At 37.2% G+C, this 23,045-nt stretch overlaps 1 protein-coding gene across 22 annotated transcripts in view; it reads right to left on the minus strand.

The window, feature by feature from the left end:
* The window catches only part of EYA1 (EYA transcriptional coactivator and phosphatase 1), a 336,777-nt gene that overhangs the window by 51,167 nt on the left and 262,565 nt on the right, over positions 1–23,045 (minus strand). For 21 of the 22 annotated variants that reach the window (XM_015454952.4, XM_015454950.4, XM_015454951.4 and 18 more), the window contains one exon: positions 21,598–21,681. The exons of the other annotated variant lie outside the window; for it this stretch is intronic. In XM_015454952.4, coding sequence (XP_015310438.1) covers positions 21,598–21,681 — 84 coding nt within the window. The remainder of the gene's footprint in view (positions 1–21,597; positions 21,682–23,045) is intronic. 22 annotated transcript variants of the gene reach the window in all.

Consider the following 23,045-nt stretch of genomic DNA (forward strand, 5'->3'; position numbering starts at 1 on the left):
TTTACCTCTTAATGTTATTCTCTTTTGTTATTAGCTGTCATTTCTCAACAGTTTTTATACCTGCCACTCCAAGAATTGTTTTGAAACGTTTACTACACCAAGAGAACAGTCTGGCAGCTAAGTGGAATAAGATAATTTTAGAATAGGAACGGGGTTCTAGTTGAGAGCTGTGTTTTTCAGACATCTTTGAACCACAATGCACAGTAAAAAACAAAATTAACATTGGGATCTAAGAATCTCTCTTATGTGCACGCACACACAGCTGAAATATGTTTGCCAAAGCAAGATATTGTTCACTGTGTGGATATACTGTGACACTGTCCATTTCACAGCCCTGTCCCAATCTACAGTTTGAAAGGCAGACCTCTAGAAAACACCTACTCTTTGACTTTAGAAACAGGCGCACTGAGTTCCTAGAGGGTTGTGATTTGTGCGTGATGATCCAGCAAGCAGAGTGCAAACCCATCTCAGCCTAAGTGTTTTACCCAAGAGGAAACTAGCAGAAGGACAGATAGATAATTCTGCTCATGGAATTGCTTACATATTCTAGCAACTGGAGTTCTCACATCGAGGTTAGATTTTATTTTCCTATTATAATAGCTAATATGTTAACACTGTTAAAATTTCTAAACACGTCTCATACAAGTACAAGTCAAATGTGAAAAAAGCTAACGCTGAACAGTTAATAAATAACTCGTGGCTTGATGGCTTATTTTGGCATATTAAGAACAAGGAAAAAAACACGTTCTTAAACCAAAACTGAGATGTTAAAATCCCCAGGTCTTTGGTTTAATCTTACTATTTTTATAATACATAATTTTCTTGCAATAACAAATTCCAGAGCTGCAGTTCTAAAAGGGCTTCTTCCAAAGCACCATTTTTTGTTATATCACTTTCAAAAAATTATTTAGAGCTTAGCCTCCACTTCAAAGTAACATCTCATTTTAAGTCAATCTCATTGCCAAATGTTCTCATTCTTTTCAAAGCATGGCCCTTCTGTGGCATGTGCCACTGCTGTTTACTCTCTTCTTGACATTTCTCCTCTATGACAGCAATATTTTATGGGCATTTTCCTAGAATGTATGTATACATCATCTGCTTGTTAAATGTCTGTATCAGTCCATTCATGCTGCTAATAAAGACATACCCAAGATTGGGTCATTTATAAGGAAAGGAGGTTTAAGTAACTCACAGTTCAGCATGGCTGGGGAGGCCTCAGGAAACCTACAATCATGGCAGAAGGGGAAGCAAACACATCCTTCTTTAAATGGTGGCAGCAAGGAGAAGTGCAGAGTAAATGCAGGGAAAAGCCCCTTACAACACCATTAGATCTTGTGAGAACTCACTGTCATGAGAACAGCATGGAGGTAATCATCCCCATGATTCAATTATCTCCCACTGGGTCCCTCCCATGACACATGGGAATTATGGGAGCTACAATTCAAAATGAGATTTGGGTGGGGACACAGCCAAACCATATCAATGACGTTGGTTCCTAGAACTTTATTCTTATCCTTCCATCTCTCATTCTATTCAGATCACCTTGTGGACTCAAGCACACTGATGGCTTCAACCACCACCCACTCCTCTCTGTCAGATCTTAGATCTCAACTGGAGGCTCATATATCAATTACTTATTGGTCATTTCTACTTAGATGTCCCATAAAGCACCTGAAACTCAATGTGTGGCAAGTTGGATTCATCACACTTCCTCTGGAAACCTACTGTATTCATTCTTTAGCGGAATGGCATACCAACCCAGACCTTGGCATTTTCCTAGTCACCTCTTTTTAGCTCCACATTGAATCAATTTCAACATCCTGTTATTGGACCCAGAATTCCAGCCTCCCTTATTGTCATTGCCATTGTTCTTTGCTTTCTTTTTTTTTTTTTTTTTTCCCTTAGCTTGTGTCTTTTGTGGATATTTGGTATGGTATCCTTCACTGGGGTCTATTTCTAGGTTGTTGCTACCCTCATTCCAGCCTCTCATCTCTTTCAAAAAATATCCAAATGCTTTAATGAGTGCAAAAGACCTGTACATGTCTAACTTTTGCTTATATATACAAGGTGGGCTGTTTCTGATTTTTCAAACTGTTGTCTTGATCATGAAATCCTTTCCTCAAAACACAACTAGGCAGAGGCCTAAACTGGGGCAAAGGATCTGTCCACACAGGTTCATAGACCGTGGTCTCAGATGGAGCCTGTACACTCATATCTCCATCCCTGCAGGCAGTGCTCCCCGCCGGGCGCCTTTCCCAGTTCTGCAGCTCCACCTCCCTGATTCTTGTTGGCTGGGCTCCCCGGTTGCTGGTACCACAGCTCTATGTGTTCTTGTCTCGGCAGACCAGAGGTTTATCCCTGTATCTTCCTCCTTCCGTTTTTTAGATTCAGAGTTACGATTTTCTTTCTTTTTAGTTTTAGTATGAAACTCTTATTTGCAGAATCAAAAAGAGGGTATCAATCCTCTGAAAAAACATAATGGGAGGCTTTGTTTCTATTTCGCGTAGAATGTTTTGTTCAATTAGATTTTTCTCTTTTTACAGCCTTTAAACAACATTTTAAGCTTTAGGCTATGACTCCTTGGTTTTTCCTATCCCTATATACTTATCTCTATATCCTTGGTACCCAATACAATGCATGTCATAAAAGGTTTCCCAAAATTTGGTGGAGGAATAAATGAATGAAAAGCAATAAATAGAGAATATTTCAAATAATTCCAGTGAAGAAAAGAAGAAAATACCAAATTTTACCTTTCATTAGCTGTTAGTGTTGTCAGTGAAAAAAAAAATTCCTAATTATCTAGCCTAGGGGAAAAAAAAAAGGGCACTTGAATCTGAAAATCTCATTCCATCTACATAATACAGTATTAAACATTAAACATGTTCACTAGTAAATGCTATTTACCTAATTAAGGAAGAGCCCATTCTTAGAATAGCTGCATAGGTAGCCTTACTTTTCTGTTTAACAAAGTGGATAATATTAGCATAAGGTCAGCATAACATTTATTTTGTAAACTCAGTAGTGGTATGTATTATATCATTTTGTAAAATACGTTCTTATGTGCCCTGAAATTTATTTCTCTGGTAAAAATTGAATAGTACAGTGAAGAGGCTCAAAAGGAAAAAAATACACTTAACTGATCAATTTTCTTGTTTAATGAAGAAATTGTACATTTACTATAGTTCTTATGTACAGGAAATTCTTCTAGTGGAAACCTTAAGTTGTTCTTCACCCAAATGAAACTCAATACACAACATCTAACTTCACGCCCACACACAGGAATGAAATCTAACCCTGTTCCTAAATTATTTGGATATGATATTAAGTTGCAAATGTCTACTTAAAGTCACTAAAGTGAAGTGAAGGAACTTGTTGTCATCCTAGGCTACCCATGGCTGTTTTCAGTACATCAAAGGCAAATTATGCCTACTAATTCAAAGTAACATTATGTAGAAAAAGTAAATTATGATGTAATTGGCTGAATGTCTGTAGAACCAGGAATAAAACAATTGTTTTGCCTTCATCCTCTGTCAAGTAGTCTTTAATTATTCTATTGCCTCAAGGTCTCTTTCTCTTTTTTTCTACAACACAGAACTGCTCATGGAGACTAAAATTTTCATCATATACCCAAATCACCAGCATCAACCCTGGTCCACTGTTGTTCCTTGAACTGTTTATTGATTTTTTTTAATCCTCATCACAGCTATCACACTCGATCTTGATTAAAATGTTAAAAAGGAAAAAATTCTGGACAAAAGCAGTGCACAGAAATACTGAAATGCCATTAAATACACAGTCTCTAGAGAGATTAATCTCTGTCAACTTTGAATTCAAATGCTGAAAATCTGTAATTGGGTTTGAAGTAAATAAAAGAAAAATGCATATGGGTACTAGATCATCAGAGGACTAGGATATTTCCTCTTGGGGCCCTGCTTTGTTTCATCGATGAGCTAGGGCATGTGATAAACTTCAAGTATCATTAAAAATGCACTTTTTAGTAGGCACAATACATATAGTACTTCAGAGTTTTGAATTTACCAAGATTCTCACACACACCAGATGAAGGCATTGTTGCTTCTGCAAGGCTAAGTCATTTGCTTCCAACAATGCCTTCATCTGTGTATGTGAGAATCAGTAAATTCAAATTTCTGAAGTGCTATATGTATTGTGCCTACTAAAAAGTAACGGTATTCCTTTACAACAATGCAAAATGGACTAATATACTCAATCTCTGCAGCACTACCTTAAAGGAATCATACATTCAAACTAGACTTTCACCATACTTACTACTCAAGGCACTTTCAATAGAATGTTCATACGATTCCTCATACCAATTATTTTTGAGGTGACCATATTTTTAAGAGCTCAGTCATCAGTAAAGCTAATTTGGGTGGAAGTTAAACTAGACAATACAACATGATCACTCCCAGAAGGGGCTGCCACTGGTTCTTCCAAAAGATGTCAACCAAGCTTCATAGTACAGAGCTGGTTCTTATCATTGGGAAAGATGACCCAACTCTGGTAAGGTGTACTATACTCTGAAGGTCTAGGAACTAAGGGGAAAGTAGAATCACTCAGATGGGATCTGAGCAATGCACTGGTTCAACTGACACCTAGAAATGTTCTTCAAAAAAATCAGTTACTTGCATAGCCATGTCATGTGATTGCTTTAAGTTAGTCACATATACCTTTCTGCTTATACCATTTAATCATTAAATGGTGACAATTTGTGAACAGGTACTTAAGCTTAGTTCAAATCCAATCAATTAACAAATGACTGGGGGGAATAGGTCTTGGCAACATCTTGACCCTGACCAAGTTTATCAACAAATGTATGCCAGTAATACATGGTTATAAACAGGAATTCTTGACGTAGAGTGCAAATTTAATATGCCTTCAATGTAAAGTCCCTGAAATTTTTCAGTGATCATAAAACGATCCAATACTCTAGCATTTCAGGAATCACATAATATTTTAGAAAGTTTTCGTCTGTGATCGAGTTGAAGGATAAATTTGTGAAAGCACTTTAAGAATATCAAATTAACATAAAATATTAGCTATCATAATAATAAAGAGAAGTAGAGTCTTCCAGTATCAGTTCTGGAGTATCTGTATCAAGCATCTGGTATTCTGTTTGCTCAGGGTAAAGTGCATGTGATTTGGACTATGCCCACTCCAGAAAGAAGATAAAGAGTTTAAAATTTGGGGGGATTATTTAAAAAATAAAAAGGATCCTTCTCCCACAAACAGACACTTTGGTTGTATCATCAAACTGATTATAGGACAAAAGTGGTCTATTCCTTGGCTCTCTGATGTGAGTATAGCATTATTTCTTTAAATAGTTGATTACATCCCAGTCAAAATTAGCATGTTAGAATGTACATAAATCTCTAATAAATATTTATTCTTACACTGAGACAAAGAAACTACCTGTAGAGCAAATGTCTAAGGCGAGACTTAAGCCTCAAGTAGGATAGCTGGAATCTGCCTTTAAAGTTAGCCACCAAGCATACCTATAGACTAATCATGTTAGTTCACTGATCTTATCAGTTAGTTCTCTGACTTGAAACTAGGCTGGTAGATTGAACTTCACCACACTATTGAAAAGATAACAAAGGAATGTGGTACCTGCCATGTGACTCAGCATGAGTCACTCAGGACACCTATTGTCCACTAAAGGTAACCAAGAAGCCTTAATCAAAAATATGCAATAGTATTTTAGAGCTATTCAAGAAGAGGAGATACTTGAAAAAATATCAAAATTCAGCAAGTGGTTTAGTTTCATCTCAAAACTTCGCCTCAGCAAAAATAGCCCTGAGCTAATTATCTGCAACAGGAACTGTCAGTCTTTTTTTTCTGTCAGCAAGTCTACATATATTTGATTCAGCTCAATTAAGGATCTATGGTTTATAAAACTTCCAAACTCTTGAATTTTCTTCTTCTTAGTCAACCTCCTTAGAGCTAAGATGAAAGAATGTACAGCATAAGTAACAATATTCTGTAATGGCCTGCTGAAGCAGCTTCTCCAACTGGAATACTGAAGTTTTAAAAACAACAACTAGACGCTCAAGAAGGATATACCTCATCTATAAAGTCTTTACCGAAAAAAAAAAAAAAAGGAAACTGAATCTAACTAAGCAAGCTCCTAGATCTAGCTATCAGATTGTAGGAAATACAGAGGACAAAGAAACATGCTAAATAATACAATAGGGCTGCTGTTAAGAAAACCCAGACTCCCAGGAACTCTATAGGACAGACAATCTGGTTACTTCAACAGAAATACACAAGGTTTAAACAAAGGGATTGAGTGAGAATCTATAGATTAAAGCCACTTAGGAGACATATCATAAACCGTAAAGTAAATAAACAAAACTACTGGAGAAAAACACTTTATGAACTAGAAAGAAAAGGAAACTACCCAATAAAATAAAGCTCGTATATGAAAAGCCCACAATCAACATCATACTCAATGGTAAATGTCTGAAAGTCTTTCCTCTAAGATCAGGAACAAGACGACAAGTCTGCTTTTTGCCACTTCTATGTAACAACACATAGAAGTTCTAGCCAGAAGTATTAGGCAAGAATAACAAATAAAAGGCGTCAAAGTTGTAAAAGAAGAAGTAAAATGATATCTGTTTACAATGACATAATTTTGTATGTAGAAAGCCCCAAAGACCAACCACAAACACACATACACAGTCCATTAGAATTAATGAATACATTCAGCATAGTTGCAGGATGAAAAAACAACACACAAAAATCAGTTGTGTTTCTATACACCAGCAACGACTAAGCCAGGAAAGAAATTAAGAAAATGATTCCATTTACAATAGCAGAAATGAAAGGAATCAAATACTTAGGAATAAACTAAGGAGGGAAAACACTTGTACACTGAAAATTTTTTAAAAATTATTGCTAAAAACATTAAAGAAGATACAAATAAACGGAAAGACATCCCATGTTCATGGATGAAAGATGTAATGTTAAGATGTCAATACTATCCAAAGTGATTTACAGATCTAATGCAATCCCTATCAAATCCCCAATAGTATTTTTTTTGCAGAAACAGAAAATCCATTTTGAAATTTATATGAAATCTCAAAGGACCTTGAAGATCCAAAACAATTTTTAAAAATAACAAACTTGGAAATGTTACACTTGCCAATTTCAAAACTTATTACAAAGACACAGTAATCAAAACAATGTGGTTCTGGCAAAAATACAGATGTACAGACCAATGGAATATAGAGAGACCAGAAATAAACCCTCATATGTATGATCAGATGATTTTCAATAAGGGTGCCAAGACCATTCAATGAGGAAATGATAGTCTTTTCAACAAACGATGCTGGGGAAACTGGATATCCACATGCAAAAATTCAAGGTAAATCCTTACCTTATACCATATGCAAAAATTAACTCAAAATAGATCAAAAACCTAAATGAAAGACCTAAAATATAAAATTTTATGGGAAAAGCTTCATGACATTGGATTTCTCAATTGGATTGACACCAAAAGCAAAGGCAATAACCAAAAAAATAAATTCAAAACATCAAAATGAAAAATTTATATAATCAAAGGAAACAACAGTGAAAAGGCAGCCTACAGAATGGGAGAAAATAATTGAAAATCATATATTTAATAAGGGGTCAATATACAGAATATGTAAAGACTTCCTATGACTCGATAATAAAAAAAAATCCTGATTTAAAAAACGGGAAAAGGATCATCTCTAAAGAAGTTATACAAATGGTCAAAAAGCACATGAAATATGCTCATCATCATTATTCATGACGGAAATGTGAACCCAAACCACTCTGAGTTATTATCTCACAGCCATTAGAATGGCTGCTATCAGAAAACAAAAAACAGAAAATAATAAATGTTGATGAGGATGTGGAGAAATTGGAATCCCTGTGCACAGCTGGTGGGAACATAAAATGCTATAGTGCTAAGATAAACAGTACAGCAGTTTCTCAAAAAATTAAGTATGTAATTACTATATGATCCTGCAATTCCCCTTCTGGTTATATACCCCAAAAATACTAAAAGCAGGGAAGACATTTTGCATACTCATATTCACAGCAGCATTATTTAAAACAGTCATAGGTGGAAGCAACTGAAGTGTCCATTGATAGATATATAAATAAAATGTGGCATATACATACAATGGAATATTAATTAATCTTAAAAAGGGAGGAAATTCTTACTTGTTATAACATGGATGAACCTTGAGGACCTTGTGCTGAGTGAAATCAGCCAGTCACAAAAAGTAAAGTACTATATGATTCCACTTATATGAGGGTACCTCCAATACACAGAGACAGAAAGAAGAATAGATGTTGCCAGGAATTGGGGGGAGGGGAGAATGGGGAGTTGTTTAATGGGTTTAGACTTTCAATTTTGAGAGAAAAAAAAATTTTGGAGATTGGTTTCACAACAATGTGAATGTACTTAAAACTACTGAACTGTATACTTAAAATGGTTAAGAAAGTAAAGTTTTTTATGTGTATATCACAATTAAAAATAAAAATTGGCCAGGCACGGTGGCTCACGCCTATAATTCCAATATTTTGGGAGGCCAAGGTGGGTGGATCACCTGAGGTCAGGAGTTCGAGACCAGCCTGACCAACGTGGTGAAACTCCATCTCTACTAAAAATACAAAATTAGCTGGGCATGGTGGCGCATGCCTCTAATCCCAGCTACTTGGGAGGCTGAGGCAGGAGAATCGCCTGAACCTGGGAGATGGAGGTTGCAATGAGCTGAGATCACACCATTGCACTCCAGCCTGGGCAACAAGAGCTAAACTCCATCTCAAAAAAATAAAATAAAATAAACAATAATTTTAAATACAACTGTTGGTTAAACATTTAATGATATTACAAAATTATTTTTAATTTCACTACACGGCTAAGGTGCTGAATACCATTTATTATTTCTACTCTAAACAATTCTTTTAGTGATTTCCTAAATACATACTCAACTCTATACAAATTAAATAATGTGATATCTGGGATTTGTTTTGAAAAATCATTCTTGGAAAGAACCAGGAAACAGAGGGATATGATAAAGATACAGATAAAACAAGATTGGCTAGGACTTAATATTTGTTAAAGCTGGAGTGGTTACCTTGGGTTTCGTTATACATACTATTCTATCTACTTTTCTATGTTTGCAAATTTCTATAATGAAAAGTTAAAAAAATATAAAAATATTCACTAATACAAGATTGGCTGTTTTTGGTAGTGAAACTATGGATTAAAAATATTTATCCTGAAAATTTAAAACACATGCAAGCCATACTTTTAAAATGCCAAAAACATTTTAAAGGCCATAATGCAAAAGCCTGCCAAAGTTCCTCAGCATATCACCTTTTATTGAAAAGAAGGTGAGAGGGCCTACTTGGGTAATCTGTACCCAGATATAAGTGAGTATTTGGAATACACACAAGAATGTATATCAGATGATGCTTGGCCTCTATTCACTCTATTCATTTTTACCATATGGGATGTTCTTTTCTAGGAACCCAGAGGAACTTCTCCATTTTTGAAACCACAAGATCATCTCATACATTTAAGAATAGCGGTGTTGAATTGCAATGTTGATCAGCTGCAAAGGAGAAATCCCAGTGTAATTTAAGAAGAGCAGTAACCCTAGAAACATTTCATTTAAGGCCCCTGGCATTTATTTTTTGGTTGTATGGCTCCTGTGGATCCTGATTTTTTTTTTTTTTTTCTGATTCACAATGCTAGTGTTACCATCTGACATCCTATTACTGGCTATTTCTTACTAGTTAAATGATGTAGCTACTAGGGAATGGCTGTCATGAATAATACAGAGAGACTTGTTGCTTTCTTAGCACTGTTATATCTTTAGAGATTCTGCAGTTTTATCCTTAGTGGATTTAGAGTGGCATTAGTCTAGAATAGTTTTACCCTAATGACAGACTATTGTTGAAGATTCATTCATCCCCTACCAACAGCCTCCTCTATTAATTTATAAGCTCCCTGAAGGCAGAAATTTTGGCTAGGCACCTACTACATTACTGTGTATGTATTCTATAAATCATAAAAGAATGACTTTCTGAATGACTCATTAATGTCAGGCCAGGAAACAAATGGTGTCTCAGGCAGGAGAGGGGTGTGCAGCCAGGCATGTGTTCTGGGTACTGGAGTCCATGTAACCCTGGAGGTTATGTGTGTGCAACTCGAGAAGGGTGCCATTTGGTGGTACAATTTTCTGAATTACTTCATGGATGTTTTTAATGATCATTTACCCACAGCGAAACTCATCTCTGCTAGAAGGCTAAGGTTCTGAGTACCACCTGATACTTCTCACAAATTCTTTTGATGGAGTCTTACACTTTGGGTAGTCTGAACATGGAGACCACATGGTATTAGCAGTGGATCTTACCCACTACAGAAACCATCAGGAATTTTTCTAGGTTGCCAGGAAGGAGGGACAGGGAGTACATTCTCACATGCCATTTTGCTTTATTCTAGTGACCAGGTTAAAATTTATGCTGCTCATTTTATTTTGTTGCCCATTTATGTGGAGAACTATTATAGTCACATTTGCACTGCTAATTCTAGTGTTTGTACATGGTATTTGATCTTAACTATCTTGGAAATAAGCACTGTGAAAACTGTTTTGAAGGGGATATGTATTTATCCTCAATTCTTTTGACCTCTTCAGAAAGTTAAATGTTTTATGATGTAGTCATGTTCGTGAGGCAGTTTACAAACATTGAGGAAGGCAGAAGAGGTAAAATCTAATTTGACCAACTGGATAGCTGAATCCAATTGTGTCACAAAGTTTCTTAGTGACCACATTCAGAGTGTTTGAGAAAAGGACTGGAATGTGGAGTTCATAGTGCATTTTAAAGAAAAATGTAAAGGAGTCAGGCACTATTTTACTGATAGTGTTGTATAAGCACACATTATTTTTCCTATAAATTCAGCAGCTTTCTCCCTATAACAACAACAACAAAAAAACCCTGAACTCTGTCTATGGCCAACCAAGCCAGAGTCTTATTACGTTCTTTTGGTACCACTGAGGACTTTCTACAATCAAGCTTCCTTCTCCTGCACAGCAGACTAGAGATGTCCGCCCACCACAGTTCATGTCACATTATTACACAGATGCCAAAGAGCACCAAGAGTCACCTGTGGACACACTGGTATCTGTCCTAACTTCTCTTGCTGTCATTTACCAATTCAGTGAGTTCTCATTTCTGGAGCTCTCTACTGGCCCTGCACCATTTAAGCACAGTATTCTGGCAAAATGCATGAAAGAAACACGTAAGACTCATGAAAGTCCCACAATTCAGCCTGCTGGAGAAAGGTATAGAGTTATTCATTGAACTAAAACGATCGGAAAGAGGCAAGAAAAATGAACACTTCTCACTTCCTGGCTTCAAATGACAATGTAGTCTATTTTTAGTGGCAAACACCAACCCCTCACAGAACGATCCTCTTGACCCATTATTATTTACTTTCAGTTCACAGAGTTCACGGTCTTTTGAGACTCAAAACACAAAGTTGAAGGAAAACCTGTTGTTTATCTCTTTTGGGGCTTTTAGGATGGATCCAGAATATATTTCTGAGTATAAAAACAAAATATCTCTTCTCCTTTCTCTAGGAACATTAAAGGTAACCATTTTCTAACCGTGACAGTATCTCTCCCTTTTACATAACTATGTTTAAAAGATACTTTCCAGGCCGGGCGCGGTGGCTCACGCCTGTAATCCCAGCACTTTGGGAGGCCGAGGCGGGCGGATCACAAGGTCAGGAGATCGAGACCACGGTGAAACCCCGTCTCTACTAAAAATACAAAAAATTAGCCGGGCGCGGTGGCGAGTGCCTGTAGTCCCAGCTACTCAGGAGGCTGAGGCAGGAGAATGGCGTGAACCCGGGAGGCGGAGCTTGCAGTGAGCCGAGATCGCGCCACTGCACTCCAGCCTGGGCGACAGAGCGAGACTCCGTCTCAAAAAAAAACAAAAAAACAAACAAACAAAAAAGATACTTCCCAAGATTTTCGTTGTTCATTTAATAATGCCACAAGTGACAAATATTACATTAGATCTTATGTTGTCTAACAAGTCACTTTAGTTTTATTATAAGAACCACTAAAAATAGCATCAAATATTAATGAGGAAGCAGATTCTCTTTATTGCTAGATATACCAGTAAAGCACCAAAAGAAAAATTGCTCCTATTTTTAATGTAGCTCTAGTTTTTATTTATGCACCCTTGCACATTTAGCTCTATTTTCTTGGGCCATGTTATTTTTCTAAATTGAAAAGCAAAAATTTAACAGTAAAACAAAGCAAGCAAGCACATAATATAAATTGTCTAATTTAAATGCTTTAAGTCAACATTTAAGAACTATTTTAATGGCTAAGTCATTGTTCCAATTTTAAGTAGCTTCAGCGTTCTGACTTGGCCTCTACAAAGTACTTACGGTGTTCTTACTAAAAATAAAAAGGAAAGGGAATTATTTTGCCTTTTAATTATTGTCCTATTATTTTCAATTTATCAGTACATTAAATACATGATGTATGTCTTTTGTATCTGTCCCCTCTGAATATGTACTCACTTATATCCATGAGCTCATACTCCACACAAACTCCTAGCAATTCCTATTCTACTTTGAATCACAAAGAATATATTATCTTTTTAAAAAGTGCTATTTAAATAATTAATCTTGAGCTAGGAGCTCCCAGAAGACAGTGCAACTATTTCAGAAAGCACGACTAGTTCCTCAGGATATGCTACCTACATTTTGAATTTCTGGAATAAAAGAAAATAAGGTTCCTAATGTCTCTCTGTATGAATCCTACATGGGCAGCTAAGCCTCCCTGGCAAGCAATTACTGGGAGTTGTGGGGGCCCAGTGAGGTGTGTTGCTAACAATGTGAGCAGGTTTATGAGATTTGTTGGTCCATGTGAAAATCTTGTTAAGTATGCTCAAATCAAGGACAACTCTTTGGGCAGTATAAATCAAATGAAAGAAAAATACCCATTCAGGGCACCTTAAACAATTCCTTACTTAGAATGCTAATATTACAGCCACAAACAGGACCTGAATGTCATTTAAAAATTCTCCCCACCCAAGATCTTTTGTTTTGGGGGGAAAATAAGCTGAAAAACAGGACCGGGCACTCTGAATACATGAGTGGTTTAGTTTTAAGACCCCATGCTGGCTGCTCACCGGGAAAGGATTAAGGTTAAGCTTTGCAAATTAGCCTCCTATCTTGAAAGGAAAAACTATGCTGAAACATTGTTTTTTTAAAAAATAAAACAACAACAACACATAAACACATAACCAAAAGTGTTATCCAAATGAGCTATACAACTTATGAGACCCAAAGGTTCCATTATTGTGTTTTCTCCTGTCTAACGGGAACAATACCATCAATAAAATACTAACTTTTTTCAAGGTTTAAGGCCCTATTACTGGGCTGCTTAGATATGAAATATCAGATTTTGGGAGTTGGATGTGATTCTCTTGCCAATTAAGAAATAATATGGATTACCAAGAGAGATGGTATACACATAAAAAATAAATCATGGTTAAACTACTGCCTGAATGATCTGGAAAAAAACCCCCAAAATCCTCAAACTTGTGGTGGGGCTAATCAGGTCATTTTCACTGATTAGATAGGTGACACTTGATTGTGTTAATTTTCTCCTTACTTGAGAGACTCCCTTTCAACACCATGAAAATGATACTCAAGTATAGAATAAGAGAAAGAACTTCACCATTCCAAAGATTAATTTTGACTGTGGAGAAAACCCAATGAATCTCAAACATGTGCCAACTGCCAAGAAGTGGTACAAAGAGGGAGGAAGAAGAATAAAGTCAGGATGGACCTGGCCAAATTGGCTTCAATACCAAGGGACCCATGTGGTGCCAAGGGAAAGGCTAAACAGCTAAATCCAGTTGAAAAACCTATCAGGATTTCATTTGTAACCACTCTCCTACCTCCCTCCTTTCTACAGAGTGTTCTGGCCACTTTTTGGGCCTTTATTATTTTATACCAGAGGACTGCACAATAATTTTCCTTGCTATTAAATTAGTCTTCCAAATGCACACTTCCAGCATGTCCCTCCATTGCCATCATATCCTTCCACCACGTCCCTAATTCATGGCATTCCCACGCCCACAGAACGAAATCCTGGCACTCAATGTTCTCTCGAAGCCTGGACCAATTAGAAGACTGGTGTTGCCAGTTGATGCGTATACCTTTTGGACAAATAATTTTTCTGAGCTACGCTTTTCTTATTGGCAAAAAGAAGGAGCTCATTGGATAATAAGTGTGAGAGAGCAGTGTAAACCACAAAAGTTGAATAAAGGTGCAGTCTTTTTATTACTAATTCAACACATTTTCTGCTACTCTTCTTCTCCAAGTCTAATCCCCTAAGTATACTTTATCACTATTTACCCTTTTTGCTTATGATTTCTGCCACTTGGAATTCTCTGTTTCCCACTCCCTCTTTGCTACCTGGAACAACAAAGTCTGCACGATTTCCTGCTTCCTCCTCTAAACCTCCAAAGTAAGCGATAAATGATAGCTCTTGTTCATGAAGTACTTATGAGCATTTTTCTAGGTGGTTCACGTTGTTCCCCTAACGCCCTGTAATTGCTCCCATTTTATAGGGTGCTTTTTCCCAGGTCACAGAGCAAGGGAAGTCCAAAGTTGGAGTTTGGCAGGCCAGTGCAGTGGTTAAGGAGCTGTGATGATTCCTATTCATTCACTGCATTCACTTTTATATTCATGAACAAGAACAATAAGGCTGTGTTCAATTAAACAGCAAGAATGTACATTTCAGCTGTATATTACTGGTAGCGAGGCAGAAGGGGCTGGCTGTTAAAGGAAAAAAGAGAAACCTTCAAGATATGGCCAAAGAAGAGAGATGAAGATGCCTGTTTAGCTGGCATTCGAAAAAATGTGCTTCTGTTTGTTTTGAGAGTTTAGATTCTATGTCACGCTACAGAATCCAGAGGTTTTATATGTGGACACATACATTATTTCATCCTTTTTATCTAACTTGGCATTGATATGCAAGGAAGGAAATAAAATCAGGGCTCTGTCCTTTGGGATTAGATTGGCCATCATCACTCCAGAGCCACCACTCACATAGCCTTGGGCTTGGCTCTGTCAGTGTGGCTAGAGCTGCAAGGTGGGTTGAAAGCATGCTTTGGGTTTCACTCATTGGTCAAATAGTTGAGAACTGGTCTGTGAGTGCTAACTGCTCACCAAAACCCATTCTCTGTTTCTTTCTGGGCACCCAGAAGGCTGCATCGCCCAGCCTCCCCTGCACTGGGTCATGTGACTGAGGTCAATGGCACAGGCAGAGGTGTGTGCCTGTCTCAGCTTAGCTTACAAAGCCTCCCCTTCATACTGCCCCTGCCTTTCCCCCCTCCCTCCACTGGGGAATGAATGCTAATGATCCCAGAAGCTTCAAAAGCCGCATGATGAAAATGGCACTACTATTATTTGTACCCAAACCATGCCCAAACCAAGCACCCTGGAATATCCCCACTCTTAAACAAGAGACAGATTTCTATTGTGTTTATGCCATTATATTTTAGACCTGTTTGTAACAGCTATTTCACCTACCCTAATGAATTCACGTGAGGGTCTGTGTTTCCTTGGGGCCCCAGGTGCATATATGCACTGCCTGCATTGAGTTCACAGTCTACTCACAGTGTTGCTGTCATTGAATTGTCCTGGAAGGCAGGAGGAAAATGAACAAAAGCAAAGCTCAGAGCATCACACAGAGCAGGGGCAGGCAGACAGCCTTTCTCTGTAAAGGGACAGGGAGTATTTCCGGCTTTGCAGGCCATATCATCTCTGACACACATTCTTCCTTGTGTTTTTATTGTTTTTAATTACACTTTAAAAACTTAAACAACATTCTTAAAGGCCTGACAGAAGCAGACTATAAACCAGATTTGACCTATGGGGTATCATCTGTCAATTCTCAGTCTAGAGTTTTTAAAACCAAAAGAAAAATATTTCATAAGACACGAACGGTATATAAAATTCAAATTTGGGAGCATTAAATCAAGTTTCATTGGAACGCAGCCACATTTATTCATTTAGATACTGTCTATGGTTGCTTTTGCACTACTAAGGCAGAACTGTGTAGTTACGGCAAGCATATGGCCCACGAAGCCTAAAATATTTACTCTCTGTTGCTTTACAAAAAATGTTTGCCAACCCTTGGTCTGGAGGTTCCAAAAGGGAGATTATCCTGGTTAAGTAACCAGATCTTCGGCAACTCAGTGAGGACACTGGTGTCTGGCTGCTTTGGTGCCATGCTAAGAGTTTAGCTTCTGCATCAACCACCATGGAAGAATATCCTCCACCAAAAGAGCTTAGAGTTCAGTGTTGTCCGCTAAAGCAGAGTAGGAACAACAGTCTTTACTGGTGAACTGGACTGTTCTGATGAAATGGGCAATATAAACTGCTTTCAGTTTTTCTTTCCTCAAGGTACTGAATGATCACAGAAACACACCCACAAGGGATGTTGTTTATCTAAACTCACTATGACAAGTGAGATCCTCTTAGAAACCTAGTAAGTTATAAAACAAATACTCAAGAGAACAACTACAAGTTCATTAGGTGACACATGCTTTTCTAACTATCAGTTGTTGCCATTAATACAACTCTGTGCGTGGACTTTTACATTTATGAGCAATTTAATTTTTTTTTTTTTTTTTGAGACAGGATCTTACTCTGTCACCCAGGATGGAATGCAGTAGTGCAATCAGAGTTCACTGCAGCCTTGGCCTCCCACGCTAAAGCGATCCTCCTACCTCAGCCCTCCTAAGTAGCTGGGACTACAGGCACATGCCACCACACCCAGCTAATTTTTGTAATTTTTTTGTAGAGATGGACTCTCGCCAGGTTGTCCAGGCTTGTCTTGAACTCTTGAGCTCAAGTGATCTACCCACCTCAGCCTTCCAAAGTGCTGGGATTACACACGTAAACCACCATGCCGGGCCAAATTCACGATACAATTTAATTTTTAAAACAATTCCACAAGTCAAGTAGCTGGCTTTATGGATAAGAAAATTGAGGCTCAGTAAGAATCAATAATTTGCCTAAGGTCAAAGAGGTGAAAAGTCAGAGCTCGGATTTGAGTCTAGATCTACTTGAATTCAAATCTGATCCTCTTTCTATCACACTGTTAGGCATAGCGTATACTTGTAATTCATAAATTTGAGGACACTGCCACCATTTTATTCACTGGCCACTACGCAGGAAGTGTTTTTTTTTTGACAGTGCAGTTTCACCTACATTCAAATATAACTGGTATTTATTGCATTTTTTTTTTATGCTAGACATGCTGCTGAGTAATTTTTACATTGGGTCTCTAACCTCTCCCAAGTTTCAATTTTCTCATCTATAAAATAGGCTTAATAATAGCACCTTCGGAGCATTAATGTTGAATTAAATGAATGCCGGGCATATAGAATGTTCTTAATAGGGCCTATGATTAAACATGTTAAGCTTTACACTATCTAAGTGTTCATGTTTTGGTTTTTGTTGAAAATGAAAAGTGAATGTACATATTTTTAAGATCCATTCTAGCCCAAATCACTATGAGACACAGGCATTAAAGAATAATAAAACGATAGTGTTGAAACAATCAAGCCATTGGGTGTAGATATCTTGGGTAATCCTCCCACAGGAGGGGTATCATACCTGAGGCATCAGCACAATTTTGATTTGAAATATAAGTTTTGGGTATATACTTTGATAACAATAATTCAATTACATTGTTTCTTATAAGGAGACCATTCAATGAAAAATAACCCAAGACTAGTTTTCTTCAATGAAATTCTAGAATTCGTTATTAGTTTTAAAGCAACTTTAAAAAATGCATTAAACAAAAACAGCTATGACAGATACTATTTAAAACATCCTAATTTACATAGCACTCACAGGCTCTTCAATTTCCTGACATGTTATTTGTTTTCCTCAGCCATGGCTGTGCTATATCCAGCACCCTTTCTTTGTCCCTATCACCTTTGTTATAAAACAAGACTTTCTTATAACACCCAACATGCCTTCTTCCCACAGCTAGGATTACATGGAAGGTGGGACATTCTCAAACATTTTTTTTGTACACATTGCTGTAACATGCCCTAATTTTGCATTATATCAACCAGATCCTGTGTCCTCTTACTGAATGGCCTACTCATTGAGTTGCCTAAGCTACTGTGACTAAGCTACTTCTCAAGTATCTGGTTCCCTAAGAAACAGAACAGCGATCACATTGTCAGGCATTCATTCTTTATATACGTGTAGAGTAAGGCTCAGCCACATGCTCCCCTTGACAATGCCCAGGAACACCACCAAATCTGTGCTCCTAAGAAGAATTCTTGTCACTGAACTCCCTTAAGACTTTTCTCCTCAGTGCCCTGGGGGAAACAAAAGGAATTCAAGACATTCTGATCAGTTTGGTTATTATTACTGTTTGGAAGAATCCTTGTTGAACCACATTTTTACAAAGCTTGATGATCAGATTTGAGAGCCAATTCTTCTCAACTCTAATGATTTCTAATGAGGACAGCATTAAGTAGACTTCCTTGCATGCTTCCAGCTATAATTCAACATCCTAAACCATACATCTTCAAAAGTCACCCGACCAGGAAAAGACACCTCCAGGCAATGAGACAACAGGCTGACCACAAGTGTTCAGTACAAGGAAGGTGCTCAAAAAATGTTTAGGAAGAAATCAAGCTCAGAGACTCCGGGGAGCCTCTAACCCTAATCTATGCAATGTTGACTGTGAATCTGCCATTTCCTGTACTGACTAGTCCCCCAAGTGCCCTGGGCTCACCTTCCAGTGGTTTTCTTGCCTGGTCCAAGCAGTTCTCTATAATAAGCATCTCAAACTTGTCCAACACTGAACTTTCCCTTTTCCCTCCAAATTGAATTCTTTACTATTTCAACAAATATACTATTTCAACAAATATATGACTATTTTCTCAGTTGCCCAGGACAAAAATGCGGGAATCATCTTTCACTTCTCTGTCTTGTTTACTACCCACCACTCCAATCAATCCAAATCATTTTTAAATCCAGTTCTCTACCTGCAATGCAATCCAGAGTCCAATAAATTCTTTCCCTCTCTACTGCTGGTGCATCAGATCACTGCTATCACCTCCTATCTGGACTCCCATTTCTCTTCTCTTACCATTAATTCTTAACACTTAGCTAAAGCAATCTAAAAATGTAAATCAAATCTTCTCATCTCCTCCATTGTGGTCCCCCGATGACTTCCCACAGCATTAGCCCTGTTGACCCTGTGAGGCTGGGAGGCCCTTTGGAACCTGCCTTCATCCCTGACCACATCTCATTGACTCTCCATCTCCACCACTAAGCGTGGTCCCACCGGCCTCTGTCCATCAAACAGCAAAGCCTTTCTTGCCTCTGCACTTCCTGTTTCTTCTGCTTAGAACATCCTTTCTCCTGATGACTGCACAGTAACTTCAGGCCATTCAGAATTCAGACCCAAAGTCACACGCAGGAAGACCTTCCTCAGAAACCTGGCTTTCTGAAGTTCTTCCTCAGCCCCATAAACTTATCAATGAAGAATAAGCTTATATTTAAGAAACTCAAATGGTCTGTACTTCGGATAATATATAAATTTGGCTTTTGGAAATTATATGAGATGAACCTTTTTATCACATGACCTAGAATGGGAAAACTAAGCTAAACAAACAAACAAATTAACTACTATTTGATGAAACCTCAAAGTTCCATGACACGTTAAAAAATTAAACTCATGGTATTTGTAATACATTATTTAGAGAGTGTTTGGTCTAGACATGAATGAGAAATTGCATGAAGCCAGGTATTTCTAGGTTAAGTGTAAATTCCATGTGTAAGCCAATAATTTATGGCCAAAGACTGAGAGGTCAGTAGGTCATGGGATGCCTAACTCCTTAACTCTAAGCTGGCCTCTTTCATTGGCTAATAGAACACTCTTAGATAACTCTCTTTTGTGTCACTTTGGCCCTTAGTGAGAGCTTTTAAAGATTTGAGACTTTCTGGGTGGTTTTCAAATGCTCGTTTTCTAAGTGCCTACTCTTTTCAACACTCTTGTGTGAGTTACACGCACCACTGTTCTCCTTAGCAGACAGTTGTAGGGGTTTTATAATGGCTCAGTTAAGGAGATCTTCAAGGTTCTGCCCACTAACTACATGTTGATATTTCAGATATTAATCTTTAGTTTTTAAGTAGTTTTTCTAGAAATAGGAACAGTGATAGTATTGACAGAAGAAATAATACAAGAAAAAGCAGAGCTAATGTTTCTTGAATTCTTACTATGTGCTAATCACGCAATAGAGACCATTTGGCTGATTGATTCTATAGCCTTATATTTTATAATCTGCATTTTTGTTGTCTTCTCATAGAGAATTTGCCGAACAATAAGATGGGACATATTGTGTTTTACCGATATCTTATCTCGGAACAGAAAGTAAGATGGTGGGATATTATTGCTCGAGCCTATTTTTGATTAGGTGTACCTTTAAGATGATGAAAAGGAAACCTAGGCTGTGAAGCTAAATTCCCCAGACTGTATATCCATAGCAGATACTCAGTGTGTATTTGTTAAAATAAGTATTTGTTGAAAGAACAACTACGTGGTCAAATCTGTAATAACAGTATGTGCATTTTAATGGTATTAATTCTAACACTTAATTGTGATAAACTGCTGGAGTCACTGAGACATAATAAGAATTCAGTCTCTAATGCTCCAAATAACTTTAAAAAACTAAGACTTATTATTTCTTTAATGATTAAAACAAGAGAAATGAAATATTAGCAGAATAACTTGAGAAATTACCTATAGCTACTTTAAATAACATTTTTGCCTGGGAAAGACTTATGAAATCATCAATATGCCAGAAAAGAAATTCCAAACTTTTGGGATACCCAAATGTACAACATGGAAACCAAAGTTCTACTCACAGAAAGTGGTCTATAATATTATTCTTTATCTATAACACCAATATAAGTACTGTACAACTCTAATACGGGCATATTGGTCCTACTGCCTTTCAGAGAATCAATCTTACATACCATTCAAATAAATTTAACCCAAATAGCAAAGGACATATAGAGACATTTGTAGCAGTTGCTTTGAAGATAAAATACCAAAGCTGCTAATCACTGAGGACAACAGAAAGTGAAATATTTGCTCCACTAAATGTTAGGGAATAAAAAGACAGGAAAAGTAAAAAAGAGAACAGAAAACATCTTTCTACATCACTTATGTATTTTAATGTTTCATCCTAGGATAATATTTAATCACTTTTATTCACTGGGGTCTGAATAAGCATGACTTTAATTGTATAAAGTGTATCTTATTGCCAAAGACCTAAAAATAATCTCTTCTTTGGCTCATTTATATATTTTTTACCTTACATGTATATTTGACTATATAGCTTTTTTTCCATTTATATTTTAAATTTGTTACTTAAAGTTAAATTATATTCATTTGGACAATAAACAAATTAGAGGTATATTTACTCCAAAGAAATTAAAAACTGATGCCTCTTGGTACTCACCCTCCCATATCTGTTGGCGTAGGACCCAGTAAGCAAGGAGTGGAAAACAATGATTGTCTCATCCAAGTCCCAGATGAACACTCTCTACAAAGGAAGAACCAAATCAATGTGTCTTTGCCTTGGCTGAGAAAGCTGTTATTCAGTTAACTGCAACATGAAAAAGTCATCTTGAAATGGAAGATGAATGAAAAATCTGAATTTATTATTTCTAAAAAAACCACAACTGTTTCAAAGAGTATCTCCTAACTTTTCTCCAGATATAACTTCAGATGAGGTACAAGAGGATAATTACATTTATAATGTCAATATAAATATAGGAAAGAGATAATAAGCTATGTCCTTTCTAATTCTGTAATAGAATTTCAGTCTCAGCTCTGAATAAATGAAAAAAAATGAGTTATAACTAGTCTGTTTATAACTTGAGATAGAGATGAGCAACTGATCACATATCATTTATCTTTTCGTTACCTCTGATCTCTGTTCATTGAGAAGTACTAAAATAATGAATCTTATGTTTTACTCTTAGCAAGCCAAGTATTAAAATTGCACCCAAAGACTAAAACCTTACATAATCGATTCACCTTATGTTACCTATTGAGCTGTTATCAAAGGGATGGGATATACATTGTTCTTGCCAGGTTTTTTAAGTCTTCGGGGTTTAGGTATTTAACAACATAAGCAGACACATTACTCATGCTCTTAGACATACTCTTGAGGTATTTAAAATGGGATCTGAAGGAATTCATTTCCAAAAGGTCTTTGGGGTAGCACAAAAAGCCTCCCAAGCCTGTTTTACTTCTTCCCATTCCCACTCATACCAGTACATATTCATATACATAGATTCTGCTGGAAAATTTTCATTTTTTTTTTGCCAAAATAATCATGTTTTCCAACCATCAGATTTCACTCTGGCAAAAGCAGAAACTTAGTTGCAGTGGATTGAAGGCTATGAAATCTACCACCCTTTAAGTTCTTACTTAATCCCTCCTGCTTTTGAACTCCACCAAAATATGTCTCATTAGATGACTACTATTTCAGTTTAGAACATTCCAGGTTTTCCTTTCTCAATATATACAAGTGTGTCTTTCATTTCAAAGTGGATTTTATGGCTGGGTGTGGTGGCTCATGCCTGTAATCCCAGTACTTTGGGAGGCTGAGGCAGGTAGACCACGAGGTCAGGAGATCGAGACCATCCTGGCCAATATGATGAAACCCCCTGTCTACTAAAAATACAAAAATTAGCTGGGCTTGGTGGCACGTGCTTGTAGTCCCAGCTACTCGGGAGGCTGGGGCAGAATAGCTTGAACTGGGAGGCAGAGGTTGCAGTGAGCTGAGATCATGCCACTGCACCCCAGCCTGGGTGATAAAGCAAGACTCCGTCTCAAAAAAAAAAAAAAGTGGATTTTATTTTATTTGTTTGTATTTTTAATTTTTGTGAATACTTAGTA

Source organism: Macaca fascicularis, chromosome 8 (assembly GCF_037993035.2).
Source record: "Macaca fascicularis isolate 582-1 chromosome 8, T2T-MFA8v1.1".
Taxonomy (NCBI): Eukaryota; Metazoa; Chordata; class Mammalia; order Primates; family Cercopithecidae; genus Macaca; species Macaca fascicularis.